Here is a 27,005-nt window from a genome sequence, read left to right on the forward strand (position 1 = left end):
GCAGTTATAACTCAATAAAGCTATAAAAATAGCACTCATGATTGATAACTTATTATTAGGAGAAAAATGCCTTCCCTATACCAAAATATACATCAGAGAATAATTAAATACATAATAAATGAAACTATAAAACAATTCTGAGAAACAACAAAAATTTATGTGATTTTGGTGTGGGAAAGAACTTTCTAAGCACACACATGTCATTTTACGTAATTGGGATTATTATCATACTAGTTCCTTCTCCCTCAACCTTCCCCCACGTTAGCAGCCCAATACCCCTTCCTACCCTACCAGATACATCAAAAATCTTACAGATGTTCTTCTAAAATATACATATTTCTAAAATCGTATTATTAACACATACATACATACATAGATAAGCATGAGGGGTTTATTTTCTGGTCATGATTTTACAAAAATTAGGATTATATTAGTCTTTTTTTTGCATCTTGTTTTCTTAGTCCACTGTACTTTAGGAAAATTCCATCAGTTTTCTGGTATAGCTCTGATTCCTTCATCTTAACGGCCGTGTAATTAATAGCCAATTGTTTGAATTGCAGTTTATTCAGCTATTCCAAATTAATGGACATTCACTTTGTTTTCAGTTCTTAATCGCTACAAATTATACTGCAATTAACCATTCTTGTACATATTCCATAGGAATGGGTCCTTTTGTTTCTATGGAATAAATGCTTAGGAGTATAATTGCTACTCCTAAAAATTGAAGAGTTTTGTTTTATTTTACTTGTAATAAATGATCTCGACCTGTTTTTCCAAAAAAAGGCTATATCCTTCAGATTTCTATCAGCCACGTATGAGTATCCCTTTTCTAATGTCCTTGCCAGTAATAGATGTTATAGCTCATTTTGCTTTTTACCATTTTACTTTTTTTTTTTAACTTCCTATTTTGCACAGATCAAAGTCAGCCAGAGATGAGCAGCTAGGATCTTCTTCTTTCTTTCCTGAGTCTTTCTTAGGCATTCACACAGCCTTGTACACATGTGCAGCTCTGTACATCCTCTGGAATGTATCTAGTTTTCCAAGATTAAATTCCTGCTCAAGCTCTATTTGCCTCAACTGAAACTGCAGCCCTATTAGACTACTATACTATTGCCAACAGATTGTAATTATTTCTGGAATGCCTTGAGGGTAGGGATTTTTGTCTCCCTTATTTGAGGTCTGTGTCAAATGAAATAGCAACAATACTTTGGGAATAGAGTTTTCCAGGGAGCTGTAAGTTAGGATAAAATATTTGATTGTGCTCCTGAAAAAGTAATTTTAACAGAGCTCTAAAAAACTTCAGTCCTCTCTGTTGACTGTTGCTACTGCATTTTCATGGCTACCTTGACACTGGGCTGCAGAGTGAGAGAATATGTCACAGTCCCCAGTTCTTTTTCCCCATCCCCCATTTTACTGAAGTTCAGTAGTTTCTATGAGGTAGATGATCTTCATCTTGTTTCGTGGCTTTGGTTAATGTCAGAGTTCTGTAATGGTTAACTTTAGTTGCTAGACTAATATTTTCATAAGTTTACTGAGGTCCTCACTCTTGTTTGGGAAGTCGATCTCCTTTGGTAGTTTCCTTAGCTATTTGCAGGCATTTAGTCCACCATTAGAACTTTAAGGTCATTTTGTCCAAGTTCAAGAAAAGCTGTTGGGATTCTAACTACATTAAATTTACCAATTAACTTTTGGAAGAATTGGTGTTTTAGGATTTCATGTTTCCTTAACTGAGAACATCATAAGACTGATAGACTTGATTATTTAAATGTGCACTTCTGTATAGTTTTTAAAAATTTGTAAGACGTCAAGGAAAAGTGACAGTAGGGAAAGTATTTGTAACATACATGGTGATACAATGTTAATGAGCTTTGAATATAAAATTCAATTTTGAGCACAAAGAAGATAAATAACATAGAAGCATTGGCAAGGGACAACAAATCATTTTTAAAAGAAGAAAAACACATAACCAGTTAGGGATCAAAACAATACAAATTAAAATGTCACCATTTCCATTTAGCAAATCAGCAAAAAAAAAAAAAAAAAATCATTGTTGGGGAGGGGTCTGACAAAATACTTTCTTGCACTGCTGGTAAAAATATAAATTGGCACAACCTTTCTGGAATGCAGTTTTACCCTGATATACTTTGTCACCAGGGATATAACAACAGAAAACATGCACACTAAAAAATTTGCTTTCTTAGGATTTACATTCATTTCAGTTAAGCAAACAACAAACAAAGAAGTAAAATGTAAAGTATACTAGAATATGATAAGTGCAATGGAGAAAAAATAAAGCTGTGATAGAGGATAAGAAGTATGGGGATGGGGGCGTCTTCAGTGATTTGTCAGGAGAAATATAATGTTTAGAGTGATTGATCTCTAAAAGATGGAAAATGGATGTTTTATTTTCTTTATATTTTTTGAGTTTTCTATAGTTTCTACAATGAACATGTAGAAATAGATAACTGAAATCAACAGACATTTTTGAAATAATTAAAATATTTTGATAAAATGAGTCTTTGACACATTTTATAGAGGTTGGCGTATTTTAGGAGTCTCTTGGACATTACAATGGATTAATTTTAATTTAGGAGAATAAATATAAATGAACTTATTAACATAGGGTTTAATTTTACAGCCTGTCACACTTGGGTGAAAATGTGACATAAATTTATTTTTCTCAAATCTTGCTATTTTAAAACTTGAACTCACTTAGCAAATTGAAATTCTATTTTGCTTATCTGTAAATAAGAACATTGGAAAGACAATTAGTTTCTCCTAGTGGGATTTTATCACATAAATGTTACTAAGTTATTCATTTTATTTGCTTTTCAGCACTGAATTTCAAAGAGAAACTTTGCTTGATCATTTAAGAAATCTTATTTTGTATTAAATACTTTAAAGTCACTTTAAAATGTTTCATGGTGGATTTCATTATATTCACTTTCATTTATAAATTATGTAAGAATTTAGAGTAACTTAGAATTTTAGAATTTAATACAGGAAAATATATTTTAGGAAAGCAGTTAAAGGATGGGAAGAAGCCAGAACCATGCAAACCTATCCTCAAGGTGGAATTCAAAACGACTAGATCTGGGTAAGATTTTACTTCATTGTATATAATTAATTGAATAGCATGGAAGGCTATTTTATTGTTGATTTTCAATGCCTACTTTAGAATGATCTAGCTCAGTCTTAAATTTTATGCTTTCTTTATCTAACCAAAGAAGGAAAGTTGGTAAATTCAGAATAAAATATTTCTTTGTGTTCTTTCTATCTTTAGTAGTTTTACTATATGTCTTGGAAAGTTTGAATTATCTTTCCTGTCAAACTTCATATATTCTTTACATTAGTCTTCAGTAACAATAGTGTATATTCACTAGTGATAATTGTACAATAAGCAATTAAGAAAAAAAGATTTAAAATTTAACCTATTTATACTATATGTGTTACTTATGAAAGTTATATATATATTCTTCAGAGATCAAATCTCATAAGAATATTTGGCTATTATAAAAATATATATGTTTAATATTAAAGGAGATTTGCCAGTTATATTTGAAGACATTGTCACTATATGAATTAGGTATGAGAATTAGATGGTTTTTACAATTTATATATTTTATATATTTTTTATGTATCAAATGTTACATTTAAAAATATAATACAGGAAAAACCTTAACATTTTTCTTTGAAATTTCCACATCTCATTAAGCTCCAAAGGAATCTTTTATTTATGTTCTAGTTCCCCAGGAGAAAAGTATGTGAAGTTATTTACTTTATGTAAGAGACTGAATTTATAATGCAGTGGTTCTCAAATGTGGTCCCTGTATTTATTAGAAATACAAATTCTCAGATTCTACCAATGACCCATCAAATCATAAACTTTGACGGTGGAGCCTCTGAATCTGTGTTTTAACTAGACTTGCAGGAGATTCTGATGTACTCTAACGTTTAGAGCTACTGGTGTGTTTTTTATATACCAGTTTGTAGCCACTGGTAATTAGAACTGGCCCACATTCCTTTTGAATCTCTTCGTCCAGTCTACTTCAACTTGGCTCTATTCTCAATTGGGAAAAGACACTAAGCTAGAAAAAAAATTAATAAGATTGCTATTATTTTTTCCTTCATCCTCTATATCTTTTCTTGAGATCCTACAGATACGTTGTGTTCAGACAGTAGATTAAGTGAACTCCAAGGGATATAGCTTCTGTTTAATTGACTATGGCATCCCTCATTGTGTGACTTTTGGCATGGGGAGTTATTTGACTTCTTTGTGGGTCCTCAGTTATGACATAGATGTTAGTAGGTCAAAAGGTAGTTGTGATGAATTAATTGAGATGATCATACATGCAAAACATTTTAAACAGTGCCTGGTACGTAATAAATTTTATAAATGGTTAAGAAACTATTTTTTATTAGGAAACACCCTGCCACAAATTGATTTTTGTCACATTTTTCCTATGGAAAAGGAATTAAGATAGGAAAAGCATGGTAGTAAAAAAAGAAAAAAAGGAAGGACATCAGGAATAAAAACATAAAGTGAAGTGTTTAAACATTTAAACTAACAGTGCTAATTGTATTCAGAATTCCTCTCTATTCATTTTAACTAATATCGATTGGAAACAAAGGCAAAAATCCAGGGAAGATTTTTTTACCCTTGTGTTCCACCTATTCCAGTTTTCATTCCTGCATAATGTCAATATGAGTTTCAGGTTTCTTCAAGATGGCAGCCATACTTTTCCTTTCATAGAATTAGAAATAAAAATTTGAAATGTTTTGCTCTTTTGTAGGCATTTATAGGTGCATGAACTGCACAATGATGTTTAGGACAATAATAGACCACATATACAATGATGGTCCTATAAAATTATAATACCATATTTATTCTATACGTTTTCTATGTCTAGATGTGTTTAGATACACAAACACTTGGCATTGTTTTACAGTTGCCTACAGTGTTCAGTATAGTAACATCTTGTACAGGTGTGTACCCTAGGAGCAATAGGCTATACTATATAGCCTAAGTGTGTAGTAGGCTGTACCTTGTTGGTTTGTGTAAGTACTCTCTATGATGTTCACAACATTGAAATCATCCAACAATGCATTTCTTAATGTACTTCTTTCCGTGTGATGAAAATATTTTAAAGCCCATGATTTAGTGGAAGTGATTGAGGCTGTGGATTGTCAGACTGTGGTCTGCCACTTACTGTTAATTTCAGCAAGTTGCTTAACCTCACAGAACCTTTTTCCTTATCTCAGTAAAATAGAAACAGTAATTTCTACTCCATGAAATTCTTCATGAAAAGCTAAATGAAATACTATAATGTGTCTGGCACATGATTAAGTGTTTGATAAATTCTAGTTCCTTTTCATCTGTACTTCTGTACCTTTCTTTTCACTGGTGGACTACTTAAGAAGGTGTAGGTGGGGCCAAATTTTGAACAAGAAGCAACTTCAGATGGGTTTGAATTTGTGAACAGTTACTCAGATGAACTCTTTAGGGTTTTGTGTTACAGAGCATTAGAAGAGTTAGTTTTTCTTCAGAAATGACCACCATTCAAAAAAATCACTAGCTTTGGGGAAAGCATCTCTTCATTATGGAACCTAAAAGCAAATATTGGATCGCTGAGCAAGATGGCTGCCTAGAGGTGCCTAGTGCTCATTATCCCCATAAGAAAGGACCAAAATAATGAACAAACAGCTTAAATTGACTAGAGGATCCAAAGGAGAGTGCTGGAGTACAAGGGAGTGGTGAAATCCCTGTGGAGCAGAGAAACCCAGAATGACAGCATAAAGGGGCAGTGAAACACTCTGCCTCTGCTGCCTTGTCTCCCCTTTTGGGACCAACTTAGAGTGAAGAGGGACTTCCCTTTGTGGGGAAAAAGTAAGCAGGAGGCCACCAGCAGCCTCTTTGATGACTGCAGACACCTATAGACCTCATAACCCCTGAGCCTAGTTTGGGAGCTTCGTGGAATTCCCGTGGCCACATTGCTTCAGAGGAGCTCATGTTGTACAACCCTACCACTTTGTGACCTAAGACACCGTCTTGAAACTAGAGACAGTGTTGGAGTGCCCTCTGCTCTGAGGGCCAGTAACTACTGTGTCTCTCCAGTGCTGAGGCTCCACTGTCATTCATCTGTGCTCACACAGGTGACTGCAGCACCATGACCCCAACTGCTCAGAGCCTGGGACCAGGAATAGTTGTGAATCTGGCACTGGAGCCCATGCAGTGAGCTCACTCCCAAATCAGCCTGAGAACCAGCTTGGCAAATCCACCTACAGCAATGCCATGCCACCACCACTGCCACCACCAACTCTTGCAGCCTAGGCCATTGAGGCACTCAGAGACATCATTGACATGGGTTACAGCTGAAGAAACTGCATAGAGATTATACTGCTACACCCATCCAGAACCAAAACCAATGCACCCTACCCAGCTTACACCCTAGAACCCACCTACAAGAATAAGTCTCCCCTTACAAAAGCTACTCCATAAAATTAGAAGAGGCGACCATTCCACTAAATTTTCAGATTTCATTATAGGGACACAAAAAACATGAAAGCTAGGAAATGTGACTGCCTTAATGGACCATCATAATTCTCTAGTAACAGACCCCAAAGAAGAGGAAATTTACAAAATGCCTGAATAGGAATTCAAAATAAAGATTTATTTTTTAAAGGGAAACTCAACAAGATACAGGAGAATACAGATAAACAATTCAGCGAAATCAGAAAAGAAATTATAATCTGAATGAAAAGTTCAGCAAAGAGATATTATAAAAGAACACCAAACAGAAATCTTAGTACTCAAGAACTTAGTAAGTGAAATGAAAAATATAATGGAGAATTTCAACAACAGAAGAAAGAATTTCTGAACTTGAACATAGGTCTTCTGAAATAACTCAGAGGAAAAAAATGAAGTAAGAATAAAAGAAATGAAGAATGTTTATAGGACTTATGGGACACCATTAAGTGAACAAATATGTTATTTACAGAGGGAGAAGAGATGGAGGAAGGCACAGAGAGCATATTTAGCAAAATAATAGACTTCCCAAGTCTTGGGAGAGATACTGATATCCAGATCCAGAAAATTCAAGGGTCCCCAAATAGATTCAATTTAAAAAAGTCCTCTCCAAGATACATTATAATCAAACTGTCAGAAGTCAAAGTCAAAAAGAGAATTCTGAAAGCAAGAAGAAAAAAGTATTGAGTTACATGTAAGGGAATCTACGTTAGACTGTCAGCAGATTTCTCAGCAGAAATGCGGTCAGTAGACAATGGATGATGTATTCAAAGTACTAAAAGAAAAAAAGAAATTACCCATCCAAGAATACTATACTCAGCTAAACTATCCTTCAGAAAAGAAGGAGAAATAAAGTCCTTTTTAGACAAGGAAAGGCTAAGAGATTCATCACTACTAGACTGGCCTTTGAAGAAATGATTAAGAGAGTGCCACAGCTGGAAGCAAAAGGCAGATAATTACTGTCATGAAAACTTGTGAAAGTATAAAACTCACTAGTAGAGGTAAATTTATAATCAAACATAGAATACTCTAGTAGTATAATGTGCTATGTAAATCTTTCAGACCTCTGGAATGAAGGTTAAAACTCAAAATGGCCAAAAATAACCACAGCTACAATTAGTTGTTAAGGAATGTATGATATCTAAAGATACAAATTAAGGCAACAAAAATTTAATTTTGGGAGGAGGGTAAGTATCTAGAATATTTTTATCCAACTAACTAAATTGTTATCACCTTAAAATAGTCTAACTACAGGATTCTTTATGTTAGCCCATGATAACCACAAAGAAAGAAATTGCAGCAAATACACAAATGTGAAAGTGAAAGGAATCAACGCTTAGCACCACAGAAAACCATCAAAGCCAAAAGCTAAACAAGAAGAGAGGAAGAAAGAAACAGGATCTACAAAACAACCAGAAAACAGCTAACAAATGACATGAGTAAGTCCTTACCTATCAATAATTACCTTGAGTATAAGTTGATTATTAATAAATTCCCCAATTAAAAGATGTAGATAACAATATTTAACTATATGTTGCCTAAAATTAGACTCATTTCACCTAAAAGAATATCCATAGACTGGAAGTGAAGGGATGGAAAAAGATATTCCATGCAAATAGAAAACAGAAATAAGCAGGAACAGCTACACTTATATCAGGTAAGATAGATTTTAAGTTGAAAACTGTAAAAAGAGAAGAAGAAGGTCATTATATAATAATAAAGGGATTGATTCAGCATGAGGATATGACAATTATAAATAAATATGCACACAACACTTGAAGACCCAAATATCTAAAGCAAATATTAGATCTGAAGTGAAAGATACACTGTGATGTAATAATAGTAGGGGAATTCAACACTGTACTTTCAGTAATGGATGGAAGAATGTTCATTTAGACAGAAAATCAACAAAGAACAGATTTAAGCTGCACTCTAGACCAAATGGACCTAACGAACATTCATAGAACATTCTAGCTGACAGGAAGTGAAAGATCAAGACACTGAAAACTATAAAACATTGATGAAAAATATTGAAGAAAACACAAATAAATGGAAAGATATGGTTTTTTCATGGATTGGGAGAATTAATATTGTTAAAATGTCTGTATTACCCAAAGCAGTCTACAGATTTAGTGTAATTCCTGTTAGTGTATCAATGACATTCTTCACAGGAATAGAAAAAATATATATAAAATGTACATGGACCCACAAAAGTCTCTGAATAGCCAAAGCACTATTTAAGCAAAAAAAAAAAAAAAAAAAGAAAAGTAAAGAAAACAACTAGAGACATCATGCTACCTAACTTCAAAATATGCTACAAAGCTAGCCAAAACAGCATAAAAACGGAGACACATACGAATGGAACAGAATAGAGAACCCAGAAATAAATCTATGCGTGTACAGCCAACTGATTTTAAACAAAGATGCCAAGAACACACATTAGGGAAAGGACATGCTCTTCAGTAAATGGTGCTGAGAAAATTGGCTATCCACATGCAGGAGAATGAAACTGGACCCTAATCTTTCTCCATATACAAAATTCACCTCAAAATGGATTAGACTTAAATGTAAGACCTGAAACCATGAACTACTGGAAGAACACATGGGAAATGCTTCTTGACATTGATCTGGGCAAAGATTTTTTGCATAAGGCCTTAAAAGCACAGGCAGCAAAAGCCAAAATAGACAAATGGGATTACATCAAACTAAAAAGCTTCTGCACAGCAAAGGAAACAATCAACAGAGTGAAGAGACAACCTACAGAATGTGAGAAAATATTTATAAACTATACATCTGACAAGGAGTTAATATCCAGAATACATAAAATACTGAACTCAATAGCAACAAAACAAACGATCTGTTTAAAAAATGGACGAAAGGTTGTAATAGACATTTCTCAAAGGAAGACATACAGATGCCAAAAAGTATATTAAAAAATGCTCAGCATCACTAATCAGGGAAATACAAATCAAAACTACAATAAGATATCACCTCACTGCAGTTATAATGGCAATTATCAAAAAAGACAAAAGGTAAGTATTGGTGAGGATGTGGAGAAAAGGGAACCCTCTTGTACACTGTTGGTGGGAATGTAAATTAGTACAGACATTATGAAAAGCAGTATGGATGTTAATCAATTAAAATACAAGTACTGTATAATCCAGCAATCCCACTACTGGGTATATATATCTGAAGGAAATGAATTCAGTATGTCAAAGAGATATTTACACTGCCATGTTTATTGCAGCACTATTCATGATAACCAAGATACAGGATCAACCTAAGTGTCCCAACAATGGACAAATGGTTAAAGAAAATGTGTTATATATACATAGTAGAATACTAATCAGCCATAAAAAATAATGAAATCTTGTCATTTGTAACAATATGGATGAACCTGAAGAACATTATGTTAAGTGAAATAAGCCAGACACTGAAAAACAAATGCCACATGTTCTCACTCAGATGTGGAATCTAACAAAGTTGATCTCATAGAAGTAGTGAATAGAACAGCAGTTGCCAGAGGCTGGGGAGAACAGAAGGAGGGGATAATGGGGAGAGGATTGTCAGTGGGTACAAAGTGACAAGTTAGAAAGGAAGAATGAGTTCTGGGGTTCTACTGCACAATAGGGTGACTATATTCAACAATAAGGTATTATTTAATATATATCAAAATATCTAGAAGAAAACATTTTGTATGTTCCCACCACAAAAGAAATGATAAATGTTTGAGGTGATGTATATGCTAATTAATCTGATTTGATCATTATACAATGTGTGTATTCATCAAAAAATCAAATTGATCCATGAATATGTATGGTTATTGTGTGTCATTTAAAGATAGAAAAGAAAAAGTAAAATAAAAGTATTATTACGGTTAAATATGGCAGTCTAGTCACATTTGGAGAATCACATCTAAGACATTAATTTACTCCTTTTCATCATTGCACATATTATGGCAAACATATACTATGGTAAACTTTTGAAAAGAGCCATGTAGCAAATATTTTAGCTTTTGCAAGCCACATGCTCTCTGTTGCAGCTACTCAACTCTACCTTTGTAGCCTCAAAGCAGCCATACTCAATACAGAAATGAATGAATGCAGCTGTGTTCCAGTGAAACTATTTATGGACACTGAAATTTGAATTTTGTATAATTTTCATGTGTCATGAAATATCATTTATATGATTTTTTCAAGTATTTAAAAATGTAAAAGCCATTCTTAGTTTGCAGGGCATACAAAATTAGGCAACAGGCTATATTTTTGTTGATTCCAGACAGGTATGTACATACATGCCTATGATACCTGTAAGTTTATCTTTAAGGAATAGTTAGGTTTTTGTGTTTGTTTACCCCATGGTGCTGATATTTGTTTTTAATTGGTTTAGAAGGTAAGATGATTTCTGAAATTTTAATTTTATATACGGACTAAAAGCGGTAGGTGAATTACTCATATAAAAAGTTTAAAAAGCACAGATTGTAATAAAAACCCAGGATACATTTGTGATAATCTGGTTCTGAAAAATCTAAAAGTCTATTTTAGTATCACTCGCAAACTTGCTACCACTAGTTTTCTCCACTGCCACCAGGGCCTTGTTTCAGATGAGAGAATCCTAACTCTCTGAAACTTACAAGCGAACTCCTCTGCGGTCATAGTTGTTGTTTCTCCCAGAACACAGGTTTACTCTTATACTCTTGTAGAAGTTTTTCCTTCCTGCCTGTAGAGTGTTCTTTTTTAACTATATCTGTTAATACTTACGCTGCACTTACTATGTGCCAGACTCTATTTAAGTGCTTTATACATTAATTTATTTAATCTTACCAGCAACCCTATGAGGTAGGTATTATTATTATCCCTGTTTTAGAGATTAGGAAACTAAATCAGAGAAATTGAGTGATTTGCCAAAGGTCATACAACTACTAAGTGGCAGAGCCCAGGTTTAATTGAGTCTGTACACTTAATCACACTGCACTTCCTTTCTAATGAAACTGGCACAAAGTAACCACTTTGTAAATGCTTGTTGAATGGACGAATCATATTAATATTCTAACTTAATCTGTATAGTTAGTCTTTAATGGCCCAGGGAGCAGAAAATTCTTCAGCATAAACTATATTTTAGCAAAACTTTAATACAGAATTTAGTGACAGATATGGAACTGACATTTGAAATTGGCAAATTATTTTCACGGTATTTCAGGGGAAAATGCATTCTTTTTTTAAAGTATATAATTAGTCATAATTATATTAATCATATTAATTATATATTATATGAATCTCATTTTTAACCACTGATGATTAGTTTATTTTCTGAGGAGTTTGGGGGAGATAGGTTATAAAAAATCATAAGTATGACATTAAATAAAATTCTGGGGACAGAAGCATATTTTCTGTAATTCTACCATTCTAAACATTTTTTCTATTTGTTCACTTTCCCTGAGTTTTCAGATATATATCAATTTTTACTTATTATATTTTTAGAGCATATCAGTTTGCTATTTTAATAATTTAAGAGTTGTGTAGTTTACTCAAACACTCATCCTTCCCTTTAGTTGAACATTAAGCTTTTTTGATATTATAGTTAATCAGGTTTTTTGTATTATAGATAAAAATATAGGAGTGAACATATTTTCTTTTTTGATGTTATAGATAGTACAGTAGTGAAAATCTTCTATTAAATTATTTCTTTAAGGTCAATTTCCAATGGTGAAATTTTGAGGGAAAAAGGTTTCTATGGCTCTTGACAAATTGCCCTATTGCTTTTCAAAAGTATCTTTATATACTTTAAAGAACTGAGTATAAAATATAACAATTTCACCAATAATCTCAGCAGTATAGGATGATTTTTTGTTTTATTTTGTCAATTTAGTACCTTAAGAATCAGCATTTATGCTTTAGAATTACCTTAAATACTGTAACTACAATGTGAACCTCTAAATGACTGCTCTTACTGGAAAGGCAATCTGCTGTGATAATTGGGGTTCAGGTTAATTTGTTTCTACTGGTACACAAAGCAGCAATGATTTATAAAACCTTGCCAATTTTATTTTTTGCAAGTAGTCATTCAGCTAAGTATTTATATTTTGACAGACACCAAAAATAATTCATATACTTGCTTGTGCCCCTGTATCTAGAAACCATGAATTTAACAAAATTAGTATGTTAGTGGTTGATATTCTCTTGGTAATAATTCTTCCGTTTCTGAAATCCTAAAGTAGAGTTTAAAACCTTGTACAGATTTTAATAGGTACTATTTTATAAAAAGGAGATGGTTTCATTTCAAAGGTAGCTTTGAAAATTATGTTATTTGTTAAGCTATTCAGATATTTCCTGCTTATACTGCCTCTGATTTATTCATACTACTTTTCCTACTACTGAATTTCGTTCTGAACTTTCCCACGCTCTCCTCTTTTATACCTATGCCTTCGTGATCTAAATTGCTTCTCTGGAACATCATTAAAACTTTATAGATTGTTCAAACTAACCAAAGGATAGGTTTCTCATCATTAGCCATCCTAATCTATATTTTTCCATCCCTAAAATGCTTTCACTTTTGATCTATACATAGACTGAGTATTTTAATGGTGGTTCACTGATTGTTCTATTACTTTTACTTGGCTGTTTATCATACATTTGATATCAGCTTATATAATGCAGATTTTGTCTTTCTAGACAGCAGGGATCAAGTTCATGTAAAATGTTGTCTACAGTAAATGATTTTGAAAACTATGAAATATTCTCTCATAGGTGAGCTTTGAAATCATACTTGTAACAATGTGAACCTCTAGATAGTCCATTTAATTTAATTCCTCATGCAAAGTCTACATTAAAGATTTTAGATTTCTTTTATTAAACAATGCTCAATTGATACATAATTAAGTTCTCTTATTGTATTGATACTAGAGAAAACCCAAAATAATAAGAGTGATATGAATTGCTGTTGTAGCCTTATAAATCTCATGCATCCCAATGAATCTGCATTTTAAGACCATAATAAATAGAAATCCCAAAGCATAATTTTTGTGGAATTGGTATAGTTTGGATAGGTCTACCAAACTCTTTGTCTTTATCTCATTGAGTTATCATTTTGATGCTTAATATTTGTTTTCCTTTCTATTTTAACTTAAACACTTTGTTCTGCAAAGCACAGGCAGAGAAAAACTGTGTTGCCATAGACATGACAGCTTCGTCATAGTAGCTTTTGTTATGACTATCAGGCTTTATTGGTTACAAAAAGTACCATAATTCCTCAAAAGTTATGAATGTTTGTGAAATTTTCAGTTTATAGAGGCAGTTAAGCAAGTTTCTGCTTCCAAAGTGGAGAAGGTTTTCTGAGATCTTTTTTCCCTTCCATAATTGAGATGACTTAAAAATTCATGGATTCTCCCTTTACCCTTATTTCCAACTGTGGCTTGTGAGTCAGACTTTTAAATGAGGATCTCAGATGTTAGAGGGCTAATGATAAATAACCCAAATTCTCCAATCATTAAGGAAAACTAAAATGTAGGCAGTGTGCAAAGAAATCATGAGGGTATCCAGAAATATTTGTCACTACATTAGTGGTTTCAGGAAATGACAATTTAGAGAAGGATGCCATTTTATTTCTTTGCATGGTACTAATAGAATCCCTTTTAATAAACTTAAGACCACAAGCATTATCTTTATTATTAATAATTATAATACCCTATTATAGAATTTTTCAATAACTATAATTATTATAACTTTTATTAAAATGAAACCTGTCATTATTGCAGATTTTCTTTTGTGTGTATCTGATTTTAGTTGCATACCAGCAGTCCTCAAATTGATTTCAGGACCCCTTACATTCTTAATTATTGAGAACTCCAAAGAGCTTTTATTTATATGGGTTTTATATTTACCACATTAGATATAAAGTTTAGAATTATGTGATATTTATTAATTTACCTTAAAAATAATAATAGAAATTCTTTGAATGTTAATGTAAGCAACATAATTTTAAATAACTTTATTTCTTAAACCCAAAAAATAATGAGACAGTTGATGTGTTTTACTTTTGCAAATCACTTTAAAGTCTAGTATAATAGACTATGGCTGGATTCTCAGATCTACTTCTACATTTAGTCTTTTCTGACCTGTTGTTTTAATTGAAGTCTATGAAGAAAATCCAGCCTTATACAGATAGTTAGACTTCTAAAATAATTGTAAATATTCTTTGATACTATACCAAAACTTGGTGATAGTTTCTTAAAGAGTAGTTATAGTGTGAAATCTGAATCCATATCAATAAAATTTTTATACTTTGTTTCATCAAAATCCATTGATTTATCTGTACTGTCAATGAATGTTGACACATTTCATTATCTAATATAAAAACAAATTGTTAATATCACCATCAGTCTCATTAGGAAAGTCTTTAAGTATTGGGAAACTGTCAAGCTCAACATAGCAGATATTATTATAGTTTTCCAAAATTCTGATTTTTACCTAAAAGGCTAAATTTTATCACTGTAAGCAAATAATGTCAGTTGTTTTTCTTAAAATGACAGATTTAATGCATTTTGGAGAATATCTCTGTCAATTATCCAAGCCTAAATAGTGATAGTTTGTCATTCTTTTAAGGAAAAATAATAGCAGCTGGTTCACTTGATTCACTCAAATGATTGCACAAATGCTTTTCTAGACATAGCTGTCTATGCATACAGAATTGCTTTAGCATACTTCTGATTTTGTCAGCACATATTAAAAAGACATGTCAAGGATCAAGATTTGAAATTAGTCATTTTATTGCTTCATCAAGGACATTCAAAAATGTGGGGGGGGACCTTTTTAATTTGTGGCAATGAAGATTACAGTGAGTGGTCAGGTGCTAGCTACTGCTTTGATTAATGCTGAGATGCCAAGATGTTTTATCCACCTACTGTTACTTTTGCTCAGATATTAACACAGTGAAAAGGCAAGTAATGTCTTAATATCATAATGAAAATGGTTTTGCTTCACAAACATTTTGAAAGGGTGCAGGGAAACCCTAGGGGTCCACAGCCCACACTCTGAACATTGCTATTGTATATTACACAGCAATTTAGAAGAGCTGTACAAAAGGAAATGTTTATGGATTTAACATTTTTGATACCTAAAAGGATATAAATTAGATCCAATTGATATAACAACTTAATTTAGCATAACAAAAATTATATAGACAAAACATTTAACATAAAATTATATTAAAATCCTAACATTGTATTCAAATACTGTACTATATGAATCCACTCTACCAAAGCTATATTATTATTTTAAATTGGTCTTTAAATGAATAGGAACTTGTCTAACTATATTTTGTTCCTTTATTTTTTTCCCAAGCCCAAATCTTTATCTGTATTAATGAGGGAATATTGGGGTTGGTCACTAGGAAACATGGTTTGAAGATGGCTAGCCTAATTCCAGGTGGTCCTTTTAAAACTGACAAAGTTACAAATCTGAACCTTTAGACACTAGAATATCATCATCATCATGCTAGTAAAATAACAGGTACATTCTGAGAACGTATTTTATACTGAGCACTGTACTAAACAATTTGTATATTATATCATTTAATCCTCACAATAATCTTATGAGGTAGATAGATTTTACTGAAGAGAAAACCAAAGATTAAAAAGTTCAGTCTTCATAAATACCAAGTAATAGAGGTGGGATTTGAACACAGATGTCTGCTTTCAAAGCTTGAGCTCTCACCCAGCGTGCTTTTTTTGTATATTCCATACTATACTTAATTATCATAATGATTTATTATTATTCTACCCTCTCATTTCCCGTTTTAGTTCAAAAAGGACCCTGAAGAAAACTTGTCATGACTTAGCATTAGTTTCCTATTTTTGTCAAAAAGTAGTTTTGGGGATTGGCCTCCCTACCCAGACACACCCATCTGTGGAGTTTTGTCGTTTCAGAGAGTGTGAGGGGGATGGGGCCTTGTAGTGAGATCCTTGATAATATCCTTACATTCTCCCCTGCCACCCGATAGTGATAGGGTAAGTCAAGTAATATTATTAGAAGTCTCAACTTTGTGCATACTAGACTAGTGCTGCTCAAAGTATGACCTCTGAATGGTTCCTGTCTGCTAACTGGTCTGAGACTAAGTATAAAAATCAAGGGTAAGAATGTAGAAACTTTAATGCCGTTTGATGTTGCTGAAACATTTACAGATACATGCAGTTTTGTGTGTTTGCTTTACAAAAGCATAGATTTGTAACAAATTAAAAATTAAAAGAAGTTCCTGACCACAGAGTTTGAAAAACACTGTTCGAGACTAACATCATATGATTAGACAAGTGCTTCTGATTCATCTCCTGATATTTTAAATTTTATATATTTTTTCTTCTCAGCCTTTATATTGAAGTCAGATTTTTTTCTTTTACATAACCAGAAAGAAGATATAAAGTCAAATTTTTGAAACCATTGTCCTAGTAGAAAGAATTTATTCATACATTTTTAGTGTGCTTCACAAGGTTGTTTTTCATTCTAACCATTTATGCACATGAACATATTCTACCTGACATGCTATCAGCAAAATAAATCTAAACTTTTAAATTTTATTTTTCATGAAAATAATTTGATATAAAGTATGAGAGCATACATTTACATTAGACTATTCAGTTTAGATATTAATAATTTACATTTGAAATTTGAACTAAGAAGTTTAGGAATTTGATATGGGGTCTTGTAAAAATCATTATTTGTTCATTCATTTAGTAAATCTGAATGTCTTTGAACTTTGTGCTAAGCACTGGGATTAAAGTGATACAGTTTAGGTGTTAGTTACCAGGTGGCTTTCAAGAGCTAATTCTACTCACCAAATAAATAGTTAAGTGTTCGCTCTAAAATAGAAATATATATTTCCATTTCAAAAAAATTGTTGACAATTTGGTAAGATTAGTAATGCAATTAGTAATATAGACAATAGCATATTGTCTAGTTAGAACTTAAATCCCCATTTTTAAAATATGTAGAGATAGTGAATAACATGGTAGAAGTGCTAATTATGCAGGGAGAGTATCAGAATGGCACAACAGTTAGATTTCAAACAGCTTTAGGCAGCATTTCCCAAATCTGGCCATGCACTAGAATCGCCTGAGATGCTGGGCCCCATGCTCCAGCATTTCCAATGCATTAAGTCTGCTGAGGCGGTGATCAGTTCAGCTGCAGGTTTAGTGGTATTTAAAATGTGTCTTTGACACACACTTTGGGGGTACCTAGTTAGAGTTTAGCGACACAGAGGTAAAATAAACAGAGGGAAAGTAGATAAACTATGGCAGCTCAGTGTGGTAAATGCAGAGTAGAGGTATGCAGCAGTTTCCCCTAACTCTGAGTGGATGGTTCAGGAAAGGTGTTTCTGAGGAGATAATGATTGGATTGAATTTTGAAGGAAAAACAGGAATTAGCCAAACAGAAAATGAGGGCAAGTATATCTCAGTCAGTGAACAACTTGTCCAAATGCTGTTTTAATGACATAAGCCACAGGTGATAAAGGCCAGAACTAAAGTAATTGTGGAGCTGAAAAGGAGACAGATTCTAGAGAGCCTAATAGACTAAACAGGGTATGTTTACAAGATTGGGAGTCCTTTCCATCCATTACTGTGCGCTGCCTTACTCGCGGTGCCACAGCCCCACTGGCCTTTTAGTTTCTTGGGTGCACTCCACTCATTTCTGACTTGGAGTCTTTGCAATGGCTACTCCTGCTGCCTGGAGTGGACCTCTTCTCCCCAGACCCGAGCTCTTTGAGCGCCTGGCTCCTGTTCATCTGGTCCAAGCTCATCTACCATCACTTTTGGGGCCTGTCCTGACTGTGCTGTCTTACTGCAACCCCTCGGGTCAGCCTACCACTCTTGCTTGTTTTATTTTCTTCATAGGGACTTATTACAATGTATCAATTGTCTACCTATACTAGACTTGTTATTCACAGGAACACAGGTGCTCAAAGATAGTTGAGTGAATGAATAGGTTAAGCAAATGAGTTATACAAATGGCTTTTTGGATACAGGTGGCTATTTTAAGTAGAGGCCTTCATATGAAAACATAGCTTCAGCCAGACCTGGAGGTCAAGGCAGACCTGGAGAGGTTAATCATTGACAAAAAGTATATACACTCCATGAAGTGTCTGGCCTCGTGAAAAATCCAATCAAATCATAAAACTTCCAAACTGACATCTCCCTAACCTGGATGTCTTCCAAAATGAGAGTCTTGGTTAACGCACAATATCATTAAAAGGGATTCTACTAAAATTCTTCTTAAAGTAATAGAATAAAAGTTATATTACCTGTAGACCTTCCCATCACATTAAAAAGGCTTCCTTTTTTATTTAAAAAAAAGAAAATTAAATATTCTCCACCTCCGTAATTTGTGTATTACCTAGAAGTAATCTAGATCCCTAGAACTTTTAATAAAATTCCAAACACCAAGAAAAATTTTGAATCTTTATAATTGTTGTTTTGTAGGGCTAAAATATTTAACTTGATTCTACCATTGTATTTTGGGCCAATTTCTTCTTGGAAAATATTCATTAATATCTACCGTTTAAATTTTGGGGCATTATAATGAAAAAAACTACAACCTATAGGGGCCAATAGGTTGGGTTGTTCTTGCTTGGCAATGAGACAGACAATTGTAAAGAAACAGCCCATAAAATAGCAAAAATAAAAAATATATTTAAGAATAAGAGCATTTATTGCTGGATTTGGCAAGGTTTTACTCTTACAAAAAAGAAAATTACCTTGGCGATAGGTCAGTTGGCATTCCTTTCAAACTGTTTCCTTTTTTCTAATTTATTTTTTTGCTTCCTTAATTCAGAAAAGAAGTACAGTCAGCTTAAAAAGCCATGGAACAAAAAATTATTTGCCTTCCAAGAAAACTAACCCAATTCCTGTAGTGCTAAGACTGTATACACTGGTCACCTACATAGTTTGATCTCCATGGTTGCGTTTTGGACATTTTATTCTGTAAAGTAACTCAACTGTCATCTCTCTGTTCATGGTTCTGACATTAATAACACTGGGTTTTTTTTGTTTGTTTTTTTCTTAAAGGGTTATATATAAAAACACACTTATCAACTGTTCTTGAAATACTACGTATGGAATACCTGGCCCTGGTCTCCCACTCTGTAAAAATTTAACAAGTATTATTAATAGTTCCCTGTTGGTCTCCTCATCCCTATTTCTGGTATTTTTTATTCAGTTGAATATTGTATTCCAAGGTTTAGAAGAGAGGGGATATATTCTATTTATTCATTGTATGTGATAAAAAGTGGAAGAAAATTAAAGATACTTTTCTGACCCCAATCAGAATAATCAAAGTGTGCTGACATTTGAAAGGATGAATGTATGGGTGTGGTTCTATTCATAATAAAATGTTAAGCTCTGTACTGGAATTTAGCTAAATCTAAATGATAGTAAGCTAGAGAATGGTTAGTGCAACACACATTTCTATTCATTTATTTACTCATTTGAAAAAATATTTAATTAGTACCTACTATGTGGCAGGTGCTGTTCCAGGTACTGTTTTATATACAGCAATGAACAAAATGCACAAAACGCCTGCCCTCATGGAGCATACATTTTGATATGAAAAACAATAGACAAAATAAATAAATTCTTAGTGATAAGTGCTTTTGAAAAAAAATAAAGCATACACAAGGGTGTAGTTTTACAAAAATATTATATATATACACATTTTATATGTTTTAAGTATATAAAATGTTTAAGTATTATAAACAATTTAGTTATTTGCCATATTATTTATATTCACTTATAAATTTCATACCTGTTAAATTTTAGGGAAGTTTATTCTTGTTTTAGATAAAAGTAAATATGTTTAGCAGTTCCATGGTTTTTTTCCCACACACAATTAAAGGGAAATTTTCACAATGGGTGATAAGGATGACTTGGTGATACTGGCAGTAATAAGTTAACACTTACTAAGGGTGTACTGTGGGCCAGGCACTATCCAATTTAAGAATTGTCTGAGATTAGATACTTATCACTTTACCTCCATTTTATATATGTGGAGACTATGCACAGAGAAGTTAAGCACCTTATCCAAGATCACACAGAAAGTAAAGCCAGAGCTAAGATTTAATTGCAGGTGATTTAGCTCCAGAACTAGCACTTTTAACCATTAGATATTATTACACGCTGCTTATAGATGTGAAGACTTAAAACATTTGGTAAATGGAAAAGAAGGAGGTAACATCATGAATAATGAGTGAAGAGGAAGATAGACATAATGGCCTTAGACTAAGCATTAAAAAACAATCTAAGAGAAATTATAATTGAAGAGATTTAAGGAAATAACATAGAGAATATTGAAGATCATCTGTATGATGTACCATAAATAACTTCACCACCAACAAATGGAAAGTCAAAGATACAGAAATACACTAAGACTGTAATATATGAAAAAGAATTTTAGAATACAGTTTTTAAAAATTAGGTAAATCATTTAGATTTAATAATTACTAATAGTGAGAGTAGGAAAATTAGATTAACAGAATTGTAGGACTAATTAGAATTGTCAGGCTGACAGCCGATAAATGACAGTATGGGAGCTGTGTGAAGAGTGTATCAGCCAAGGTTTCAGCAGAAAATTAAGCCCTACAGGAAATGATTTGAATGACTCTTTTGTCATTTCTCTCAAGGGTGATTTGTGGTTAGTACAATTCTTGATGCATCCCTGGGAAGTTAATTCCTTACATGCAGTGGATGCCTCAAGGCCTTAAGATTCTGTCTGGGAACTTGTGTTGAGGACTAGTTAGGACTGGAAGTTGAGGAAGTACATTCAAGATACTTAGCAGAAACCCTCAGAGAATTTTATGACAGTTTTATATGGGGGTGAAAGAAAGTTTTAGGGACCAAGGGAAGGTATGAGAATTAAACATGGTCAATGTTCATTTATATTACAGGTTAATTTTCAGAAATTCATCCGGGTCTTACCTAATCCAATTAAAGATTCCACTTGGGAGTAGTCAATATATAATGTATAAAACTGTTAAAATTTAAGATTTTGTTGTTTCACTAAATAAAAAAATTATAATGCAGCAAGAAGATAGCCTTCACTATGCTATCTATAATCCCAACTATGTATTTTATTTCCAGGGAACCTTTTATTATTTTATCAGGAGGTTTGTCATATGATACTGTAGGAAGAAGACCTTGCTTAACAGTGATGCATGGGAAAAGTACTGCTGTGCTAGAAATGGACTATTCAATTGTTGATTTTCTAACACTATGTGAAACACCATATCCAAATGGTAAGTTTTGCAACTTTAAAACTCATTCTCTATAGATACCTGATATTCAAAACAAAGGCCTATATGTTTGTCTAAGTAGTTTTCTTATCCTACTGTGCTAGTTCTGGGGAAGAGATGCTGTATTCATAACCTCGCAAATTTTATTTCAGTAGTTTTTTAATTAACTATCATTTAGTATTATATGTTAGTAGTAAGTGCCTTTGAAGGATAAACAACACTATCCATATTAAGAAACATTTTAAAATTCTATAAAATAGTATATTAGTTAGAGTTATCCAGAGAAGCAGAACCTGTAGGAGACAGAGATTGATTGATTTTAAGGAATTAGTTCACACAGTTGTGGGGGCTGGCAAGTCTGAAATCTATAAAGCGGGCTAGCAGGCTGGAAATTCAAGTAAGAGTTGACGTGGCTGTCTTGAGTCTGAAATCTGGGTGTTGAAATCTCAAGCATGGTTTCTATGTTGCACTCTTGAGGCAGAATTACTTCTTCATTGGGAAACCTTACTCAGTGCCTTAAAAGCCTTCATCTGAATGGATGAGGTCCACTCATTCAGAGGATAATCCACGTAAAGTCTACTTATTTAAATGTTAAAATTACACCTGAAAAATACCTTCACAGCAACTTCTAGACAGGTGTTTGATCAAACAGCTGGGGGCAGCATAGCATCGACAAGTTGACACGCAGAATTAGCCATCACAGCTAGCATATATGATTCAAGAAGAATTTAAGTCTGAATCTTTCTTACTTCCCTTCAAACTTATTGAGGTGTAAAGATGTAAGGCATTAATAGGCACATATAAAACATCCAATAAAGATATCAAAGTATTATAATAGAATTCTGTTGTGTTCCTATGTGATCAAATAGTGATAATTGTTCTTGTGGTATTTAGACTTAAATTTTGGTTTTGTTATATATGTCCAGCTTGGAATTTCCAATACCATAGAAGTTACTGTGAGCTTTTTGTTTTACTCATTTTTACAAAAGTGAAATAATTTTGAATGAGTTATTAAATAGATTTATCTCATCTAAAATATACTAGCTTTAAATTACATGCATGAAGTATCATAGGATCAGAATGTTAAATACTCAAGAAAAATAAAACAAAATAAAACCAAGCAAGAAATGTTTATTATCCAGTTTTCTGTCTGCTTACATTTTTAAAACTATTGTTCATGCATTATTTTCCTATTTTAGATTTTCAAGAACCATATGCTGTGGTTGTTCTTCTAGAAAAGGATTTAGTACTTATTGACCTTGCACAAAATGGGTAAGAAAATTTGGTGAACAATTCTATCAGTATATGGTTGAAAAAAGAACCCTTTAGCATAAGATTGGCTATTTCATTTCTCTGTAAATCCTACCTTTATGTCCATAACCTTGACCTCTTTTTAGAGCTCCAGGCCCACATTTCTAATTATCTCTCAAATTTCTCTATAATGTTGAATCTCATAGAATTTACATTTTTAAGTGAAAATTTGTTGTATGTTTGAAATTTTATATGTTTCAACCTGACACTTGGAATCCTGGGACCAAGGAATCAGCATATCCAAAATTGATCTCCTCATGATTTACAAATAAGCTCTTTTAGTTTCTGTACCTCTGTTCACTATTACAATGTATTGTGCATACCATTGTCAGATCAGTTTTACATGGGGCACCAATTTTGTTACTGTCCTCTTTAAACCTTGGTTTGCTATTATTTTTTGATTTAAGAACACCTTCTCAGCCTGCCACTCCAAACGGCAGAATTCAGGGTCCTTTCCATCCTACACTCTCACTATTTTCTCACAGGCTTATTCCCTGGGAGCACTGAACTGTGTGTTCAACAGACTTCACACTTCCATGTCTTCTGTTATATAATTCCCGATAGCTAAAACACTGCACTTGTTTCGCTGCTATTAAAAATCCACATAACTTTCAAAGTCAGCTTTCTTTTCTTTTTTAAGCCTTTCCTGTCCTCTCTTTACCAGATACATCCATCAGATCTGTAAATCGCTACCATAGTTTCTTTGTGACTTTTCATGATATTTGCCATATTCTGCTTTTCCTATCATAGATGATAACATGTTTACTTATAAATTCTTTGAATTGTAAGCACATTGTAGTATTTATTTGTGTCTCCTGAGAAATAATCATTAAGCATGGTTTTAATTGCATTTACCCATTCAGTATTTCAGTGTTTCTCAATCAAGGGTGATTTGCCCCCCAGGGGATATTTGGCAATGTCTGTGGAGACATTTTCATTGTGGCTGAGGGTATTGCTGCTGGCATCTAGTGGGTAAAAGCCAGAGATGCAGCAAAACATCCAGAACTCACAGGACAGTCCCCCACATTAAGGAGTTACCTGGTCCAAAATGTGAATAGTACTGAAATTGGGAAACCCTGAAGTAGGTGAAAAATATTATTGACCTGATCTTTAAGCAATCCTAATACACTGCAGCTTAGCACCAGCTACTTATAATAATCTATTGTGAGGGGTTTTTTCTTTTCTAAAATAGCAAGACCATTTGAAAATACTATTTCTATTTAATAGTCCTAGAATAATTTATTCTTAATATGATTTTCTTTTTTCCCCTTAGGCAAGTTTTTCAAATAATTGAGACTTTTCACATGTGATCTGTACTGAGATATATTTAAGTCAAAGAACATACTATGCAAGTAACCTGTGACTAGGCATTTTATTGAGCAAAAGTGTCAATTAAATGTATAGTAATAATGGAATCATTGAACTAAGGAAATACCTGTGTTATAAAGAGAAAAAAGTTGCTTGCCATTTTATTAATGCATGTTGTTTATGCTTTATCTTCTGGTTGCAGAAGAAGGTAGTAATAGTTGGGTTCATTTTGCAGTCTGTAAAAGATTTTTCTCTCATCTATTTTTGAAACTTATTTTCAGCAGTAGACTGATGTAATTTTTGCAGATTAGCCAGCCACTTTGCACTTTTTAGATTTTTTAAGCCAGTTTTTTGTTTTCTGGAAGTTTTTAAGTAGCTGTTCTGATTCTAAGAACTTTAAAACCAGAAAAGAAATATATATTTTGATTGGATTCTACTTTAATTTCATGATGTTTAAAAGCATTTTTTGCTTTATTTAATAAGATAATTTTATATCTAGAAAACATTTATGGTGAAGTTTTATTTTAAGTTATTACTAAAACAGGAGAATATTCTGGATTAAATATTGGACTACATATCATACTGATGGAGAGATAAGAGTTGAAACTTTGTATTAGCCCTGCTGATGTAAGGATGAAGTATCCAATATTGATAATTTAATGGTTAAGAGAACAGTTTAAATTCTGTTTTTACTACCTGCTAGCTGGCATGCCTTTGACACATCATTCTATCCAAGCCTTTGTAAAATGCCTTCAGCATAAGTTTGGGGAAGGAAGTAAATGAGATAAATAATTTATTTTAAGCACTTAGTCTAGGGTATGGCACATGGTATATAGTTGCAACTACAGCCTTCTGTTTACTTTTCTAATTGCACATCTTTTATTATAAAAGACCTCAGTTGTGGGTTTTTTGCCTATTTACATAAATTAAATCAATTTAATCTCTATGGTAGAATGTATATTTTTAAGTTTTCATATTTGTATTAATCATACATTATAATTCATTAAATTAATGAATATTCTCCTTTTTCCTGTTGTTAAAGATATCCTATATTTGAAAATCCCTATCCTTTGAGTATACATGAGTCCCCTGTTACATGTTGCGAATACTTTGCTGATTGTCCTGCGGACCTTATTCCTGCACTTTATTCAGTTGGAGCTAGACAGAAACGTCAAGGTTACAGCAAAAAGGTATTGAACATGAGCTTCAGTGTTTAATGTTGCATTTTAGTGTTTTGTATTTATTACTTTGGAGTGTTTGATAATATTGATACCTTTTCTATAGAAAATCATTTTTGGAAGCAAAATATGTTGTTCACTATTTTGTTATGTTGCTCAATCTTCTAAATTCATCAGTGTTTTTAGGATTTATATGTAGGTTAGATTTACGTTATGTATGAATGTATACAGTATGCTTGCAAGTTGCTTTATATAATGATCTTTTTTTATAGGAGTGGCCCATCAATGGAGGTAATTGGGTCTTGGGTGCTCAAAGTTACCCAGAAATAATTATTACAGGGTAAGTAAAAGTCTGTTTTCACCACATAAATCAATAACAGCTAAATATAATTGGTTAAGACTACATGAATTTTAATTTTAGGCAGGTAGAGCTTTCCTTTATGTTGTAATGTAACAAGAAATAAGTTACAGTCAAGAACCTACCAATTTACCCTGATATTTTACCTTTTTACTCATTTTGGTGGACTGTCTTTTTAAATAACAATATACATTTAAATAAGGAAAGACTGTAATTTTCTTCTATTCATCACATTTTAACTTCCTTTCCATAGACATGCTGATGGGTCAATTAAGTTCTGGGATGCTTCTGCAAGTAAGTATTTTGATTATTTATTATTTGTTATATCTTACACAGTCATTTCTTTTATATATCCTGTTTTATAATATTGCATAACCAACATTTAATTTGAAATTTAGGGGCTATAAATTTAATGCTTGCTTTATCAAGTATATGAGTTTAGAATTTTTAATAGAATAAAAATAGTCTTAAGGATATTAGTAAATCAAGAATAATTCTCAACAAAATATTCAAATTTTTTTCTTCAAAATTTCTTCAAACCTCTTCCTGACTCAAAGATAGGAGAAGCAGGAATGTATTCCAATCAACAGAAATTTCTAGAATAATTTTAATGTCTGACTCTAAACTTATACCTCTAAAGTTTGTGTTGTCTGTGCACAATATATCTGGTGGTTACATAGTAGCAAAAAGGGAAAGAATGCCTTTAATGATTAATGTTTGCAAAACATACATGGCAAGTATTCAGTGGGAATCCAGTTAACTCAGGACACATTATGTTAGGGTAGGAGTGTTTCATAATATTGATACTGTACTTTTTTCTAGAAAAAATATGTAAAAAATTGTTTTAGGGAGCAAAATGTGTCCTTTATTATTTTCGTTGTATTTATATGTTTTTTCCCTAAAATCTTTTTGTTACTCATTTTTTTCAGGTTACATAAATCTGTGATCGTGGTTATTTTTTAATGAATACAATGAGTACAGCTTTTTTTGGTCAATGAGAACAATGCATAAAGTACCTAAATGTAGGATGGACTACTATAATGTAGACAGAGAA

General features: G+C 32.7%; 1 protein-coding gene across 4 annotated transcripts in view; it reads left to right on the plus strand.

Annotated features, from left to right (window-relative positions):
- STXBP5 (syntaxin binding protein 5) overlaps window positions 1–27,005 on the plus strand; it is a 160,657-nt gene that overhangs the window by 70,751 nt on the left and 62,901 nt on the right. For all 4 annotated transcript variants that reach the window (XM_069488927.1, XM_069488928.1, XM_069488930.1 and 1 more), the window contains exons 9-14: window positions 3,019–3,097; window positions 21,645–21,799; window positions 22,996–23,068; window positions 25,458–25,605; window positions 25,866–25,933; window positions 26,205–26,245. In XM_069488927.1, the coding sequence (XP_069345028.1) occupies window positions 3,019–3,097; window positions 21,645–21,799; window positions 22,996–23,068; window positions 25,458–25,605; window positions 25,866–25,933; window positions 26,205–26,245 (564 nt within the window). The remainder of the gene's footprint in view (window positions 1–3,018; window positions 3,098–21,644; window positions 21,800–22,995; window positions 23,069–25,457; window positions 25,606–25,865; window positions 25,934–26,204; window positions 26,246–27,005) is intronic.

Source organism: Eulemur rufifrons, chromosome 15, assembly GCF_041146395.1.
Source record: "Eulemur rufifrons isolate Redbay chromosome 15, OSU_ERuf_1, whole genome shotgun sequence".
In the NCBI taxonomy this organism is placed as follows: Eukaryota; Metazoa; Chordata; class Mammalia; order Primates; family Lemuridae; genus Eulemur; species Eulemur rufifrons.